General features: G+C 37.0%; 1 protein-coding gene across 1 annotated transcript in view; it reads left to right on the top strand.

Moving 5' to 3' along the window:
- Positions 1–3,264: 3,264 nt before the first annotated feature.
- Positions 3,265–19,136, top strand: part of SECISBP2L (SECIS binding protein 2 like) — a 61,444-nt gene continuing 45,572 nt past the window's right edge. Inside the window, exons 1-4 of the mRNA XM_034994628.1 lie at positions 3,265–3,452; positions 12,971–13,149; positions 15,204–15,528; positions 17,447–17,582. Coding sequence (XP_034850519.1) covers positions 3,429–3,452; positions 12,971–13,149; positions 15,204–15,528; positions 17,447–17,582 — 664 coding nt within the window. The 5' untranslated portion in view covers positions 3,265–3,428. The remainder of the gene's footprint in view (positions 3,453–12,970; positions 13,150–15,203; positions 15,529–17,446; positions 17,583–19,136) is intronic.

Genomic DNA, 19,136 nt, shown 5'->3' with positions numbered 1-19,136 from the left:
AATGAAGTTTGTGTGACCTTCATGAGATATCATCCAGGGCAGAATAAAGAGCAGCCCTCAGAGAATTTGAAGACTTAGCGGAGCAAAAATGAAAGAATTTTGTTCTCCTACCCCACTGAATCCTGCTCATTCAGTGAAATGTATATGCCTAACAAAACCCACCCCTGAATTAAAAAATCCTGATTTAATATCATAGCACATGTTCATTTATTCAACAAATATCTAGTGAGCACCTGCTATGTGGCAGGCATTGGTATAGGTAGTAAGATGCAGTAGTGACTAAGACAAACATCTGATATAAGTAGAGAAGCTTTAAAAACCACTGGGGTTCATGGTAACATTCCATATCTTGATAGAGATTTGGGTTATGGAAGAACATGAATTTCTTAAAACTAGAGTTCAATATTTATAGTTTTTTCTTTTTGATGTAAAATTTATATGACATGCGTAGCTCTTAAATTATGTTTGCTGAGGGCGCCTGGGTGGCTCAGATGGTTAAGCGTCTGCCTTCGGCTCAGGTCATGATCCCAAGGTCCTGGGATCGAGTCCCACATCGGGCTCCCGGCTCAGCGGGGAGCCTGCTTCTCCCTCTGACCCTCTCCCCTCTCATGCTGTTTCTCTCTCGCTCGCTTTCTAAAAAAAAATAAATAAATAAAATCTAAAAAAAAAAAAAATTATGTTTGCTGAGTTTTGACAAGTGCACGATCATCACAACTCTGCCTCCCTCCATGGTCAGCAGATAATCTTGGCCCCCTACCTCCCCAAGAAAATAGAAGCCATAGACAGGAATTCCTTCAACTTATAAATGTATCTGCAGTCATATCTACCCTTTTTCCCTTTCCTTCTGTTATCCTGGACAACACGTACCTACTCCCATCTACGGCCAATTTCTTCTCCTGGTTTTACTTTGTCAGGGGCCTTGCTCTATTGGATTATCCCTCTCATCCTCAACTCTCAAGGAATGAGCTTGTTTAAGTACTGATGCTGGATACTTTTACCCCAGGGTCCTCACATTAGCCATTTTCTTGGAACCACTTTCTTACCTCTTTTCCTTAACTCCTACTCACCCTTCAGTCTTTGCTTAGATGCCATTTACTTACATATGACTTCCCTGACCTTCCATCCCACACTATGGCAGAACCTATTAAACTTCCTTTTTCATGACATGCAGCTTACCTGTAATTACTTGTTCTATGTATGTCTTGCCCACAAGACAAACATGGTTTCTGCTTTCACAGTGTTGTGTTAACTGCTGTACCTCCAGTACTTAGCATAGCACCTGGCACATTAAATATTTGTTGCTCAATGAAATGATTAATTAAAATTCAATCATCTCATCCATACAAAGTAGTATTTTCAAATGTCTTTTTTTCTTCATATATTTTAATTTTTTACTCTAATTTCTATGTAATCTTTTCTAGGATTATGTTAAATAAGAATGGCATTGTGACATTGCTGTTCATATAATTTCTTATAATTCTGATCTTAAAATTTAAGTGAGTATCTTCTACAATGAAGATTCTCAATGAGAACGATTTCATAGTCATAAAAATCCTGTAATTTGGAAAGATCCTTAGAGAGCTTCTATTTCAATTTTCTCAGATTACTCCTTAGAAGCAGGAAAGAGACCAAGAACCGTGATATTTTTATGACTACATTAGTACTGCATTATTATTATCTTTTTACTTAGATCCGGGTGTCTTATGGTTAGAGACCACCAGTGGGGAGACATTCTGAAAATTCAGAATTCTTTTTATCTTTCAATTGTGAAGGAGGATGATCATCTGTTAGTTTACATAACTACTTCATATAAATAGCTTAGCTTTTCTATGCAAACCTAAATTTATTCTGCATTCATTGATAGGGGCTACATTGCATGAATTCTTCATGTATGTAACATTCAGACATACATGTACAATTTAAACAAACACATGCATACACATGCACACACATATGCACATAAACACATAAAATTTGAGAATAAAAATATTTTATTTAGTTAAAGCTAAATAAATGAAAGATCTCTGTGTACAAATATAAATGTTTCTCCTTATAAACAGTTTCTACTGCCAGCTTTGATGTAAGTCTTGTTAACCCAATATAGCTCCTTTTACCAGGTCAAAGTACAGTATCAATGTAAGTACAGTTAGAGGTTTCACAGACCGGCCTCTTCTTAGAATCCAATTCAAACAAAACCAGAATAACAACCTAGACTAAAAGGCAATTCAAGTCTTTACTGATGTCTTCTGAAGCATGACAAAGCAAACTTCTTAAAATTCTCTTTCCCAGCTCTAAATCTCCATTCCAGTCCCTCAAACAGGAGCCACCTCCATTCCCCTCCTTCACTTAAGTATAATTTAGCTTATATAGCTTTTTATTTTTCTTCCTCACCCTGGAGCTGACCAGCAAGCAAGAACTATTCTGAGAAGAGGTACCTGTTGGAAGGTTTGACTGAGGAGATGCCCAGAGGGAATCAGCCATGCTTACCAAGTGCCCAGTCTCTTTCCTAGAGGAGCTAATGAACTGGATAATATATATAATATATGTAATATAATAAAAGGAACAATCAGTAAGCACAGGGAGGAAAGCAACATAGCAGAGTACGTAGTTACCTGTTGGTTGGTGTGATACAGACTGAGTAAAATTAGGGATTCTGAGACAGGCGAGATCAGCCTGGAGGTGAGGGTGGAGGTGAGCCTGGGCCTGGACAATGAATTACCTAATCCATAAGCCTTTGTGGAACCTCCTGACTCAGTTTCTCTCCAGTGGCCCTTGTGTGGTATTTTCCTTTATAGACATGACTTCCTTTAGCTAGATAACATGAGGAAGGATCGCTATGTACAGCGGGCAGCTAAAAGCTCTTCCAACATTACTAAGGGATGATTTGGAATAATGAAGTAGTCTCTGAGGTCCCTGAAGACTGGAACCCGGGTGTTCTGCGTCCCAAGAGGCCCGACACTCCTCAGTTTAACAGTCCAAAGGGACAGTGAAGTCCGGCTCAAAGCGCAGAGCGGCTTGGGGCACCTGCTTACAGGAGTCTCCACTTGGCCTCAGCCTCCCGGTCAGCCAGCCGAGGCTCCCGCCACCACCTGCCCAGGACTTCTGCGGTCACTCCGCCCACGCCCCTTCTCGGCCCCTCCCCCTTTCCCTTCCGCGAGCCGCCATTTTCCACTACGCCTGCCGCCTGTTTGGGCCCTCCTCGGCTTCCGTCCCAGATGATCCCTCCCCGAGGCTGCCACCGCCGCCTCCTCCTCCCAGGGCTGGAGCCACCCCCTCGGCCAGTGGCGTAGCCGGACTCTGTGTCGGGGCCAGCCAGATAGGGGCGGAGGTCCTGAGCCCTGCCTCGACTCGAGCGGGGGGCCATGGAGAAAGCGGCCCGAGGCGCTTTCCACACCGACTAACGCAGGCCCGTCGCGGCTGCAGGCGCCATGGACCGAGCCCCCACTGACCAGGTACGCGGGCTCGGCTGGGCCGGCTGGGCCGGGTGCTGGGGGTCGCCGCTTCCTCCGGAGCGGGCCCTGGTCTCTGAGTGGGGGCCTGGACCGCCGGAGCCCTTGGGTTCCTGCGGGAGCCGACTCCCCTCGCCTGAGAGCCTGGCGGCGCCCCACTCCTGCATTGTTCCAGTTGCTGCCTCGGGGGACGGGGGCTTTTCCAGCCCTGGTTACCCCCCTCCCCCGGGCTGGGGACTCGTTTTTGCTCCTCCTCTGCGGTTTGGTGTTAGGGGCCAGAGGACTCCCAAGTTGTCAGTGCTTGCCTGAGAGGAGGGTTTATAACTTCCAGCGAGTAACCCCCCCCCCCCCTTTAGTTCTGGAATGTGTTTTCAAGGTGGCAAGGCTTTCGAAGGCTTCTCACCCAGAAAGACTGTCAGAGAATGTGTGATAACTACAGAGCAGGGGGGTTATGGGCTTTTTTGGATCAACGTTCCGTTGAGCAGAGCATTGTTTTTTGCAGTGGTTTTAGGGAGGTGTTTCCTCTAAGTATTTCATACTATGGGTTTCCCCTGCCTTTCTGTCCAGTTATTTTGCAAAAATTAGTGTTTTTGAAAAATTGAGCTTATATTTTAAGAATGTGGATCCGAAGTATGAACGCATTTCCGAGACTGTTTTCACATTCAGAGTAGTTCCATTAGTGTTCTATTTTGGTTTTAATTGTATTAAATTCTTGATTATCCACGCGAGTAGTTACTGGGAGGCAGGGATGATGAAAATGTAAATAATAATCCAAAATAATTGCCCCCCCCTCCCCGGCAAAGTGTTAGTATTTTCCATCCTTGAGCCCTCTATGAAACGACTTAAAATTTGATGAAATCGAAGTTCATTCACTATGCATTCTCTTCAGTTGAAGGCTTTGCCCAGTGTTGAGCCAGGCAAATAGATGAAGGAGAAGAAGACTAGTGATTTGGGCGCCTGGGTGGCTCAGTCGTTAAGCGTCTGCCTTCGGCTCAGGTCATGATCCCGGGGTCCTGGGATCGAGTCCCACATCGGGCTCCCTGCTCGGCAGGAAGCCTGCTTCTCCCTCTCCCACTCCCCCTGCTTGTGTTCCTGCTCTATCTCTCTCTCTGTCAAATAAATAAATAAAAATCTTAAAAAAAAAAAAAAAGACTAGTGATTTGCCTATTTTACAAATAGATAATTAGTATCTGAGGAAATGAGACAAGATTTCAAAATTCCTGTATATATGTAGCTAGTCAGAGGCAATTTTGATTTTGAAATCTGGCTCTTTTAGCAGGCAGATTCCTAGTTGTGTATATTTATTTTTTTACAAAAGCTTTAATTAAAAAAATTATGAGAATATGAATTTGAAAACACAAATGAGTTTTATGAGATAATACGTGGGTTTACCAAAGCAAAATTGATCAGAGCCTCTTGGCTTTCTAGTGACCCAGAGTATTCTATATACAGCCTATATCCAATTTAATGAAAAAAAAATTTTTAAGGCATTTATCAGAAATGCCTTTAATTTCAAAGTCTGACAATTGAATAGGAAATTTTCTTGAACAATTTTCTTGTATGTGTGTCACTAATAAAAAGGTTAAACTCAGGTCCTTTATGATGCCAAAACTATAACCAGTAATGCTACTACATGTATACTTATGGTTCCTTTCATCTTAGAGGAAATATAATTAACTATTTAGCATAGCTATTTGTGTGTGGTTATCTTAACAGCAAGTGCTGTGAGCAGATTATTTAAACTAGAGAACCTATTCCTCTTTCATCCTACATCTTTCCGAAGTCCACAACCTATTAAAACCTTGTAGAAATGTAAGGATTGGAAAGAAATCATGAATGTAGGTTTTCCGTTGAAGAATTTGTTCCTTTTTTCATTCTGGTACCTCCTGCCTCTTCCTCAGCCTAACCTTAAGTAAGAGAATAATTCTGACCACCCTCTCTTCCCACCTGCTACATACTCACAGGAAACCGAGATACAGAAAAGTGATGCTGCTTTGCCTTGTTCAGGCTGAAGGCAGTTAATTCAGGGGTCCATGGATGACCTGGAAGGAGTGTGCTTCATTTTATATTAGCATTTTTCTGGGGCAAGACTCCATTATTTTCATCATATTCTCAAAGGAATCTATCACTGAAAAAAGGCTAAGAACCATTAATTTAATGGTAGATTAGGGGCCAGAACTGAGCTTTCTCCACTTTGTGAAGTTCTTCATTGTTTCCACTATACCATAGAGTAATGTAATGGCTTTTCCAGGTTATTTGGAATACACTTTTATATATTTACTAATGAAGTGAATTTAGATAGGTAAAAGTCACTAAAAATATATGTGATATGTGGATTTCCATTTTCCCTCACAAAATGTTTGTTTTTTCATTTTAAGTCAGTGTTGTCTTATATTCAGAATTTTGGGGAATGCCTACAGCATTAAAACTTACTCATAATATTGTAGTGATGAGCAATTTATAGAAATTTGATTTTTTTTAAACTTTTTTTTTTTTAAGATTTTATTTATTTATTTATTTGAGAGAGAGAGAGAGAGAAACAGCACGAGAGGGGAGAGGGTCAGAGGGAGAAGCTGGCTCCCTGCTGAGCCGAGAGCCCGATGTGGGACTCGATCCCAGGACTCCGGGACCATGACCTGAGCCGAAGGCAGTCGCTTAACCAACTGAGCCACCCAGGTGCCCGAAATTTGATTTTTTAAGAAAACAGTACTTCATACAAACTGTGCATTTCATGTTAACCTAATTGAAATCTTTGGAGTATTGCACAAGTGTAACTTAAAAAAAAATCTAAGCATGTTTTGCCTGAAGGTATTCATATTGCTCTTTTAAAAAATAAAATCTTTGATAAAAGGGTAAATTGTATATATGTTGATCAAGATTATAAAAAGTAAGTTACTGGAATACATGCTAGATAATAGTCTTAATTGCAGTAGTGACTATTTGAAAGAATGTTATAACCAAAAGAGGATCTCAGGGGTATTCTCTTTTAGCAAGACTGTATTAAGTCAAAACAAGTAATTTAATTTTAATTGCCAGAGTTAGAGGTTCTAAGAACAGTTATTACTTGGTATAATGCCTTTTTTTTGGTCCTTGAGGGGGAGAAAGTTGGTGTAAAGGGATGTGAAAAATAAGTCATGGAGTTTATTTGTTCATAAAGGCTTAATGTTTCTATTTTTAGGAAATTTAAGACAGTGTTTTGAGACATTTTTAAAAAATGAACAATAGCCTTAGAAGTGACAAAACACTTGAAGTTTACAGTATCTTTTGTATTATCAACTAATTTAAACATTGGCTTAATTTTTAGAACGTTAGCATTAGATAAGTTCATTTAAAGATTTTATTTGTCAGAGAGAGAGAGAGAGGGAGAGAGAGAGCACAGGCAGGGGGCGCAGCAGGCAGAGGGAGAAGCAGGCTCCCTGCTGAGCAAGAAGCGGGATGCGGTACTCAATCCCAGGACCCTGGGATCATGGCCTGAGCCGAAGGCAGACGCTTAACCGACTGAGCCACCCAGGCATCCCTAGATAAGTTCTTTACTTGGCATCAGGGAAATACAAATCAAAACCACAATGTGATACCACCTCACACCAGTCAGAATCGCTAAAATTAACAAGTCAGGAAACAACAGATATTGGTGAGGATGTGGAGAAAGGGGAACCCTACTACAGTGTTGGTGGGAATGCAAGCTGGTGCAGCCTCTCTGGAAAACAGTATGGAGGTTCCTCAAAAAGTTGAAAGTAGAGCTACCCTATGACCCAGCAATTGCACTACTGGGTATTTAGCCCAAAGATATAACTGTAGTGATCTGAAGAGGCACTTGCACCCCAGTGTTTATAGCAGCAATGTCCACAATAGCCAAACTATGGAAAGAGCCTAGATGTCCACTGACAGATGAATGGATAAAGAAGATGTGTGATACATATATTACGCAGCAAAAAATGAAATCTTGGAGCACCTGGGTGGCTCAGTCGGTTAAGCAGCTGCCTTTGACTCAGGTCATGAGGTCATGATCCTGGGGTCCTGGGATCGAGCCCTGCATCGGGCTCCCTGCTCTGCAGGGAGCCTGCTTCTCCCTGTCCCTCTGCCTGCTCCCCCTTCTTGTGCTCTCGCTCTCTCTCTCTGTCAAATAAATAAATTAAATAAATAAAAATTTTAAAAAATCAAATCTTGCCATTTGCAATGATGTGGATGGAACTAGAGGGTTATTATGCTAAGCGAAATAAGTCAATCAGAGAAAGATAATTATCATACGATCTCACTGATACATGGAATTTAAGAAACAAAACAGAAGATCATAGGGGAAGAGAGGAAAAAATAAAACAAGACGAAACCAGAGAGGGAGACAAACCGTAAAAGACTCTTAATCATAGGAAACAAACTGAGGTTTGCTGGAGGGGAGGGGAGTGGAGGAATGGGGTAACTGGGTGGTGGACATTAAGGAGGGGCATGTGATCTAATAAGACTGATGAATCACAGGCCTGTTCCTCTGAAACCAATAATATTATATGCTAATTGAATTTAAATAAAAAATATTTATAAAAATAAAAAATGTAGGGGCGCCTGGGTGGCTCAGTTGGTTAAGCGACTGCCTTTAGCTCAGGTCATGATCCTGGAGTCCCTGGATCGAGTCCCGCGTCAGGTTCCATGCTCAGCAGGGGGTCTGCTTCTCCCTCTGACCTTCTTCCCTCTCCTGCTCTCTGTCTCTCATTCTCTCTCTCAAATAAATAAAATCTTTGAAAAAAAAATAATAAAAATAAAAAAAATAAAAAATGTAAAAAAAAATAAAATAAATTAAAAAATAAAATAAAACAATTTACAAAACTATTGATCACCAGTGTCTTTAACTCTTAGAAAAGCAAACATGAAACAAATACATATGACTTCATGCAAAGTGCTGTTCACCGATAAAGATACAAAATCATCTGGCTTATAATTCTTTCCTTTAAATAATTGATAAACTTCAAATAGTATCGCAAGCTAAATATATTCTAAATAAGTTACTATAAAACATTTATTATTCAATAATACTTGTAGTTGGCCTTAATGAATATAAGTAAATGGTTTATCTTAACAGGTTTTAAAAATAATACTTTTGTAATAAAAAAGAAAGTAAAATAACCTTTGGAAATTTAACCTTTTTTTTTTTTTTTTAGATCATTTGGTGGCGAGAGTGTGGGGGGTGGGGCAGAGGGAGAGAAAGGGGAAGCAGACTCCCTGCTGAGCGGGGAGCCCAATGTGGTGCTGGATCCCAGGACCCCAAGACCATGACCTGAGCCAAAACCAAGAGTTGGATGCTCAAGCAACTGAGCCACCCAGCCACCCCGACCTTTGGAAATTTAAAAAGACATTTTTCCTAAGCCCTTGATCAAGAGGAAATAAAAAAGTGGAATTATGGGTTATTGAAAAAGTAATACATATGAAAACCTATGGGATGTGGCTGAAGCTATACTCTGAGGCAAATGCATAGTCATAAATACTTTCATTATTAAACATTTTAAAAGGTAAATAAAAATCAAGTGTCCAGGGCTAGAAGTTAGCAGGAAAACCCTATCAAAGCAAGAGAGGAAAAGAAATAGAAAACCCAAAATTAATAAATTAGATAATCCAAAAACCAGTATTAAGTTTTAGAAAAGTACCATCAGGTTTTAATAGGATTAGGTGTAATCTATTTTAAGAAAAAAGGAAGAGATTTGAATAGTAAATCAAGTGGGCAGTCTCAGTTAATTATTTTGATTTTTTTCCTCAGTATTTTCTGAAGTCTTGCAAAACTTACATATATAACTACTGCAATTGATTTGTCAAGTGTTTACTTTCAGTATAAGTCATTCCAATCAAAAACAATACAGCCAGCAAGTATCTTTTAAGCATTAGTCATTTTTTCCTTTGGAAGACATTTATTTTTCTTTGGCCATGAGATGTAAAATATCTTAATGTTTGATATATTGTATTATTACCTTAATATACAAAGGATGTAGAGGGTTTCCATGGTCATATTTTTTCTGTAGGTGTGTGGTACATACTGAAATTTCACTGTGGGAGAGTGCCTTATTATGTTCTACTTCAGTTTTGATTTTAAGTGGGTGTTTTTCTATTGCTTAATCTGGGAAAATTATTTGCACTCTTCTAGAGATTCTATCCCAGAGGAGTTAGTGTGCATTTCCTGCTGTTGGGTGCTTCGTAGTAATGTTTGCCCATTTTCCCTGAACCAGTTTAGTACAGCACTCTTTCCAGAACATGTACTCAGTGCATATTTGTTGAATTTATATAGGCTCTCAGTGATCTGAGTGCATTTGTTTAATACGCTCTTTTAAAGAAGGCTTTTATATTTTCATGTTCTGATAAATTCTTGGGTTTTCTAGATTATTCACATCAAAGAAGTTTTATTATTGACATTTGTTTTAATATATGCTAAATTTAAAAGAATGTGAAACTGGTTATGTTCCCCCCCCACCCAGTACAGGTTTCTGGGATTATTATGATTTTTCATTATTTGGAAAATGCTGAAATAATTTCTGAAAGATAAAGATAATTTTACTATGTAGATAGTTTTTTTTAAGCAAATAGTAGTACAGGAATAGTTAGACTTTGTGTAGTTTAGACTTATTTTATATAAAATTTCTGATTCCAAAAAAATAGATATTGTCAAAAGTAGACTAAAAAATTCAAACTAAGGAATATCATTGTATGAAGTAAGTAGTGTAATTTTTTTTATTACGTTTTGTTGTCCACTATGTAGGACATTTTTCTTTGATTTCTATACTAATATAATTGAAATATTGCCAGAATTTGTTACTTAACATATTGTCTATATGGGCTTTATTATGTGGAATTTTAAAAATAGTTTGGGATTTATCTTTACTTTTTAGGCCTGAGAATAGCAGATGCTTCATTTTCATGTATGATACTGAAGGCCCCAAAGTCACAACAAACAACTTTTAAGACCATAGAGAGTTGTAACTGTAGGAGAAAGTTTGCCAGTCTGTTCCTACTAGTGACATCTTCTGTTTGTGCAGCTGTTGACTACAGCAGCTTCTCTTTTTTGCTAAAAACAAAGGATCACTTCAGTGTTTGTGAGTTTTATTGTTGAACTCTGATATCTAGAATTGCACTTAGAATAGAAATCATTACAAACTTTTATATTTAAGGGCATATACTGTGTATATGTACAGATATCAATTATAAATTATGATTTATAATTTATATTATTATAAATATTTATATTTATATTCATGTAGCTAGAGGCTACATGACTCTAGCCTCTGCTCAACGACCCCGAAGGCAAAATTATTTAAATTATGTATGACACTTTTTTGACCGTGGGCTGCCTAAGTTCATAAAACTCTTACAAAGTAAAATGAAACTAAGTATAAAAACTTGTTGCAACTTTTGACTTGAGCAAGAATCTGAATTTTTTACCAAGGTAATTTATGAGTTGGTACTATTTGGTGGGGAGGTATTAGGAAACTTACTATCGTAATTTATGAGTTGGTACTATTTGGTGGGGAGGTATTAGGAAACTTACTATCTTTAAATTATCTTATTTCTTTATAATTATATTAGTATTATTTCCTTTTCATATGGAAATTTGATATAATCATGTTTCTTGCTAATGCCTTCTAATACAGATCTATAAAACTGTTCAGAGAGTTCTCATATGTTCAGAAGGACTTTTTAGATTTTTCAAAGATATCCTAAAAATTACATTTTCAGTGTAGTTAAAATGTGATTTAAATTTTTCCTCTTTTTATGCCTATGCATGAACTATATAAAGCAAGTTTCCATTATCTGTGCATTATTGTTGAAAATCAGCCTTTTCCCCTCATTTCCTCCTGAGGGAACATTTATTAGATTGATAATTTATATCTTACACAAATAATTTTTGAGTTCTGTTGACTATTGCAGTGAAAATTACTAACTTAGACTATTAGCATTTGAAGGAGGTTTTGCCTTCAGGGTTCAAATTCAAGAAACCAGCTTGAGTTCACAGATACTGTATTCATAAGTGCAAGTACTGTCTCTATTTCATATTCGGTTAATAGTATAAAAGTAGATTTCAAAGTTTAATCAGGTAGGAAGGATATTGAATTAATACCACTATAAATAGTTCAGATTTCTTCTCTCTTCCCACTTTTTTACAAGCATTCTGAGTATTTCCAGTGGACTCTTTTTAGAGAATAATTTATCTGAATAAAGGCTATCCTATTGAGCATATCAAGTCTTTATAGATTTTGTCTTCAGATTTTCTTGCATTTGTTACTGATTACCTTTGTGAGAAACATGCCTGACATTTATTCTGGGAACTCTGCCTTGCTCAGAGCTTCCGATAAATGCCATCCTACTGGGTTTGTTGGGCAGAAGTTCTAGTTAGGACTATTGCTTTGAGGTAATTGATTTGAATGATTGAAACATTGGATTGCACTTCACTTACTGGTTTCTTAAAGAAGTGTTTAGTATCTTTTTAGATTGTGATATTTATGTGGTTTTTAACATTCTACCTTTGAAGAATGTGTCTATAGGTTTTTTCTTTTTATAATTAAATTTAAGAAATTGTTGTTAAATACAGAAGGAAAACTGCATAAAAGCAATGTATAGCTAAATGAATTATGAGGTGAATGCCTTGTAATTATCGCCCAAGTTAGGATATAGAACGTTGTCAGGCACTCAGAAGCTCTCCAGGTACCTCCTCGTGATCACAACTCTCTTTCACATGAGTAATTTCATATGAGTAATTCCTGTCCTGACTTTTATCCCAGATCTTATTTACTTTTCTTTATAGTTTTGTCACCCACATGTGCACCCTAAAATACTTTAGTTTTTTAAATATATCTTTTAAATTTCTGTAGATTTTTTTGTAAGAAAAAATACAAAATAAACTAAAATGAGAGTACATACTCTGGATTACTTTAGTTTACTCAAGTTGTCTACTGGGAAACTGAAGTACTCCTTTTTTTCTCCTAGTTTAACTGTGAGCCAAAATTTCTTGCCCTTATGTTAAGTTTTTTTTTTTTTTTTTCCATTAATCTTGGACATTTTCCTTCCTTTTAACTAAACCATACTAATCTAATTTCCTGAAATGGATAGAAATAGACTATTTTTTAGACTAGTCAAACAAATATAAAGTGAGTATCCTTCAGAACTCTGTTTAATGATTTTCCCTCCTAACAAAATTAGCTAAAAGCATTGTTTTGTCTGAAGAGCTAGATTTCTTACTACCAGCTTTATTTTTGGTCTCAAGTCTGACTTCCTTGTACTCTTGATTGTTTTAACAGCTTTGGTTACGTAAGAAATGATTTCATTAAAATGCAATAACTTCTGATAAGCGTTTCCCTGTTTTATTTGATGGCTTTGCCTAAATAATCATATTTAGTTATTTTAATTTGACATTACTGCTCCTTTGGATGTTTTCTCATACTGAGGAGATCTAATTACTATTTGTAAACACCGACTCTTCCATTGTTAAATTGTGAATTTGTATTAAGTTTTTTGCTCCTTTATTAATAGTGTGTTTTACTATCTCTTTTAAGAATGTCAAGCTCTCAGCTGAGGTAGAGCCATTTATTCCCCAGAAGAAGAATCCTGATACATTTATGATCCCGATGGCACTCCCAAATGATAATGGAAATGTTTCTGGTGTAGAACCAACTCCAATTCCCAGCTACCTGATTACTTGTTATCCATTTGTGCAGGAAAACCAGTCCAATAGGTAATTTGTTTATTATTATTTTCTCTTTTGTGGGGGATGAGTCGGAAAATACAGAAATTGGCAAGGCATACTTCTTCATTTTTTCCTTTTGTAACTTTTCCTTTTTTTAGGTTTATGTATTATTATTTTTTTGTAATTTCTACAGCCAACATGGGGTTTCAATTTACAAGCTTGAGATTAAGAGTCCCATGCTCCACCAACTGAGCCAGCCAGGCGCCCCTCCATTTGTAACTTTTAAACATTAGCCATTTCCCTTTTTTAAGAGAAATAAATAAAACCAAATGAGGTAGAAATTTGAAAATTGTTAACGTGGGTTATTTTCTCATTCTTTCTAAGAGGAAATGGAGTTTTTTGGATGTATCTCCTACAATAAGTCATTAAACTTACTTTGAAATAAATTGATACAAGGGAGGAATGAATATTCAGAAAGTGGTGAACGGAAACCCTTTTAACTTCCAGGACAGTCGGGCATAAGAAGAAAATACCAAGGGATAGTTCTTAACATTGAAGTGTTTATGGTTAACATATATTTCTGGACTCTGATTCTAGTTTAAATTTAGCTTCTGTGCTGTAGTCACAGGGTGATTTAGCAAAATCAGCTTGCAGTTCAGGTAATGTGTGACCTGGTGGTTAGGGTGTAACTTGTGATAATCATGATAGCTTTTTTAACCTTGCTTAGACTATCTGAGTGATTAGTACTTTGTTGGTGTAGTTCACGTTACTGCTTTATTAAAAGTACTTTCAGCCTTTTACAAGTAATATCACACATAGAAAATTACATTTCTCTAGCACTCTGGGACAAATGGATGAGGTAGCTGGACTCTAGCCTCTGCTCAACCACCCCGAGGGCAAAGGCAATCAATATTTCTGCACACCTATAAGCCATCATGTGGCACACTAATGTGCCAAGGCACATTCTTTCAGATATTCTTGGTGTAAGAGAGATGAGGCCACTAAGCTACTGTATGAAATATTAAATATTCAGGTTAATAATCTCTCAAACTCTATAGTTTTGGGGATTGGACAAAGTATAAGGGATCCTTCTCAGTTGAGGTTAGCATATGTCAAACAATTTTGACCTGTATAGGGCTACATTTGAAGCGACTTAAAAACCAAATTTAATACTATTTTTTTGTATTTGACAAAATGGCCAAGCGTAAAGTACAGTCAATTTTTCTTACCATACTAAATAATCTTTGAGAATTCACGAGTAAACCAGCCCGCGGATTAAAAGTATTTTTTTTTTTAATTATGGCAGTGAACATTTTTCCATTGTGCTTTGTTATGGGAGTAGTGAGGAAAGCTCGATGCTCCGGCTCCCCATGGCCACTCATTCTTCTGCAGCAGCCTTCTGTAAGGACTGCTGAGACAGGAAGAATCTTGCTGATGCTTTATAGGAAATGCACTAGAAAAGGCTCTAATGCCATGTTAGATAGGATGGCAATGGACAGGCTTACCTCTTTCTCTTCTTTCCCTTGGACCAGGAACCTGCTTCCATTGCCAAGGAGGGGAGCCAGGAAAAGAGCTTGACTTGGCCAAATGGTTCGGGGAGTATGGGAGAGGAGTAGGAGGCCCTGGGACTGAGCTGAAGGAGAGGTGGAGGAATCAAATCACCTATTGTAATGATCACCTTACACAGGGCTCACCTTACCCTGCTTTTTGCAGAAGGCCGTCACAGTTGTTAGCATTGGATGGGAACTTTGGACTGCCTTTGTGTGCAGATCCAGCAGCTAGGTGTTTAACTTCTAGGCAGAAATACCCTGAGGAGGTTGAGGAGAGAGTTGTAAATAAGAATGGTATGTACTTTTAAAATTTTGGAATGCAGTAGAACTATCAGGTTGAATTCCTTTATACTGTCATTTAAGTTGTTATTACATGTATATAATAATCTCTGATTACAGCAAAGAAATTTATAAGGTGATAATTTTATCTCCTTTTTATTATGAAGGCACGGTTCTGTACTTTTTTAAATTAAAATGAATTAAGAGGTTTTGCTTCAGCATTACTTTCAGACTTGTCAATAGATTTGTTCTTTTTTTATTTGATTTTAACAGACAATTTCCGTTATATAACAATGATATACGATGGCAACAGCCCAATCCAAACCCTGCTGGACCATACCTTGCCTACCCCATTATATCTGCTCAGCCACCTGTTTCTACAGAGTATACATATTATCAGCTGATGCCAGCACCATGTGCCCAAGTTATGGGATTCTATCATCCTTTTCCTACACCTTACTCCAACACCTTTCAGGCTGCAAATACCGTAAATACTATAACCACAGAGTGCACTGAGCGTCCAAATCAGCTTGGGCAGGTCTTCCCATTGTCCAGTCATCGAAGCAGAAACAGTAACAGAGGACCAGTTGTACCAAAAGTAAGTGACTTATTTTGATTGGCTTTTATGTTTGATATTTCTGTTGTTAATAATAGTGTAAGTAATTTGTTACTTGTATTGATTAGCCTTGATGCTGAATTTACTGTAAAACATTTCATTCACTATTATAAAATAATCAAGGGTAGAGCATTTATAAAATAATTTTTCCTGTTTTTTATTGTGCCTTATTCTTAATCGATGGTATGATTTACAGTCATATTCAGGTTCCTTCAGAGAGTTTTATTTAATCGTAATACACAAATATTTCCAGATTATTTTAATTTAGTGAAAAAAATTACATAGTGACACCAGTGTTTATAAGTGGTAGTTTGGATCCATGCCAGTGGTGTTGAATGACTAATGCACTTCATATATTTCAGTCTTCAGAAATCAGTAGGAGATATTATGGGGAACAACATCTGTGATTCATTCAATCCCTTCAACTTCATTGTTGCTATTCTGTGAATTTTTAGTAGCAATAGCACTTTGTTACTCATGTATTGCTTTACTATATTATATGAACACAGGGTCTCCTAGGGCTGAAGAAAATAATAGATAAATGGGTGAAACCACTCTTAAGACCAGTCTGTTGACTAAGTAAAAAAAAAAAAAGGAGACATGAAGGCCTTGAAAACACAAGAGATTTAAGGTTTATTCTACGTAACTGTATCTTAACTAAAAGGTTACTTTTATATTGAGGCCTTAATATCAAAGCAAGTAAGAAGAAAAGCCATGTTTCTTCTCAGCACTTTTGAGCTAATGGAGGGTAGAGTGATTTCTTAAATGCATCTATGGCTCTATCATCGAGGAGTTGATGCTTTCCTAGATTCCATTAACCCAGCTTCTTCAGTGAAAAGTCTTTGCTGTCTTTTGGCATACTTTTTACAAATTAAAATACAAACATGCAGCACAGTTTGCTTTACAAGACCAGTGCTCTAACCCCTGAGCTATGGAGCCACAGTTTGCTTTAAAAAGCTATTAGTGGGCGCCTGGGTGGCTCAGTTGGTTAAGCGACTGCCTTCGGCTCAGGTCATGGTCCTGGAGTCCTGGGATCGAGTCCCACATCGGGCTCCCGGCTCAGCAGGGAGTCTGCTTCTCCCTCTGACCCTCTCCCCTCTCGTGCTGTTTCTCTCTCTCTCTCAAATAAATAAATAAATAAAATCTTTAAAAAAAATAAAAATAAAAAAAAAATAAAGAGCTATTAGTATTTGTTCATGAAAACACTGGGTCAAGGGAAATTGTTTTGGGACCGCTGGAGAACGTAAAGAAACAAGTATTGGAAGTAAGGTAGTAGTATATAACTTTCAGGTGGTGAAGAAACAGGATTTCTCAGAGTGCATTTCCAACACTTCAATTTAGGAAGTTAAATTCAGAGTTCTGTTGTATAAATCGCTATTTAAGTGATGAATACTTCTGTTTTAAAAAATGAAGGAAAGGATCAGCTTTTTTATATTTTCTTTCCAAGCTCTAAAGCAGAATTGTTTTTGTACTTTCTTGCTATCATGAAAGGAAAATTTATCCCTTGGATAAGCTACTACCCTTTTTGTTACCCTTCTAAATAAAAATTTACAACCCCTTATATGACATGATTATACTTCTGTCATTTATTAATTATTGATTGAGAAAATATGAAGTACAAGTAATAATTTAAAATGAATTAATATTTTATTAGTCATAGTAGTGTTACTAGTTATTTGAAAAGTAGTATAAAAATGTGTGTGTATAATACATCATTTAACGTATAATTAAATGCAGATAATGTCATGAATTCCTAACACAGTAGCCCTCTTTCCCCATGGGTTGGAAGCCACTAATTTAGAGCATACATTCAGGTGTGTTTTATAGTAGATATGTATTTAGTACATTGAGTAGGATTTTAAATTATTATTATTATTATTATTATTTGTGCTTAAATCAGCAACAGCTTTTACAACAGCACATAAAAAGCAAAAGGCCACTGGTGAAAAATGTAGCTACTCAGAAAGAGACAAATGCAGCAGGTCCTGATAATCGATCAAAAATTGTGCTTCTGGTAGATGCTTCACAGCAAACTGGTAAGCAAGAGTGTTTATGTATACATCACTGATTTTTATCTGTTTTCATGTATTGACTTTATAATTGTAGACTATACCACTTTTCAGGATTCTAGACTTTCATTCTTTCATTTATCCTGCCACTTTGTGAAGTTCTCTAGGAAGGATAAAAGCAGTCCATGTCCATAATGTTCTTCCAACTTGTTTGCTGGCTAATGTGCAGTTTTGAGGAGGGTTTGAGGTGTCCTTATCCCCGTATAGTAGTGGAGCAGTTCAGAAATCAGAGATGGAATATTGCAGACATTGTAAGAATTTGAGGACTCATTTTGGCAGAAATTAAAATTGTATGTTTTTTATAACTAGTTTAAAACCCTTTATAAAATACTCTAATATTGTATAATATCTTTATAGAAAGAACTTGGCAAGTTTTCTGTGCCATATTTTAGCAAAGATCTGAACCAAACCTGTCAGTGGCACCTATATCCTGTCAAGCAAGAAAAATTTTGGACTAGTTGGATATCATTTTGTCCAGAATTTTTTAGAGGACTGTATAAACTTTAAATAAGGAAACTTTATCCTGGTAATAGATAAAAATTAATACTTTTCAGTTTATATCATTAAATTCCAGTTTGTATCTCTGATCTCCGCTTAATAGCTATAGAGTAAGTAACTGTCTCCTCACCCATTGTCATTGGTGCTAGTAAAAAAATTTTTGTTAATGATCGAAGGCCAAGAATTACATCTGCTCAAACAAAGGCACATTTACTTTTTACCCTTCTGTAGTCTCCACTCTGGCTTGAAATAAATTTGATGGTGCAAACTCTCATTTGGGCTGTACCTTTTCTTTTGTGACATCAGTTCAGTTATTTTTTTACAATTGCTTAGATCCATTAGGAGTAAGAAAGGATCTGGGAATCCGTTAAAAAACAATCTTCTTGCTAGTACAGTCATTGTGTGTAGTTTGTAGCCATAAAGCAGTGAGATTAATGGACTAACAAATGCTTGGAGAGGCTATAGAAAGAATCACAATGTAATATATTACAAAGTTTTCTGTTTTGGTTATTCCTAGTCCTAGTGACTTCTACATGCTTTAAACCCTGGGACTGCTTTTAAAAATCCTTACTTCTTTAGTTTGCTCATTTAGTGACCACAAAGACAATCTTCTGAAGCATAAGAATTAGAAAATGAATAGATGATCCATTAGCAAAACAAAAAGGCAGCCTACTGAATGGGAGAAGATATTCACAAATGATATATCCAATAGGGGTTAATATCTAAAATATTTACTCAATATCAAAAAACCCAGATAATCCAATTTAAATTGGCCAGAGGACCTGAATAGACATTTTTCCAAAGAAGACCTACAAATGGCCAGCAGACACATGAAAAGATGCTCAACATCACTAATCATCAGGGAAATACAAATCAAAACCACAACAGAATAATCACCTTACACCTGTTAGTGTGGCTAGAATCAAAAAGACAAGAAATAACAAGTGTTGTGAGGATGGAGGAGAAAAAAGAACCCTCAGACAGTGGGAATGTAAATTGATGCAGCCACTATGGAAAACAGTA

The sequence above is a fragment of the Mirounga leonina genome, unplaced genomic scaffold, assembly GCF_011800145.1.
Source record: "Mirounga leonina isolate KUSES-001 unplaced genomic scaffold, KU_Mleo_1.0 Mir_91, whole genome shotgun sequence".
NCBI classification, from domain to species: domain Eukaryota; kingdom Metazoa; phylum Chordata; class Mammalia; order Carnivora; family Phocidae; genus Mirounga; species Mirounga leonina.
The sequence above is the reverse complement of the archived record's forward strand: the minus strand, read 5'-3'. Positions and strand labels throughout refer to the sequence as shown.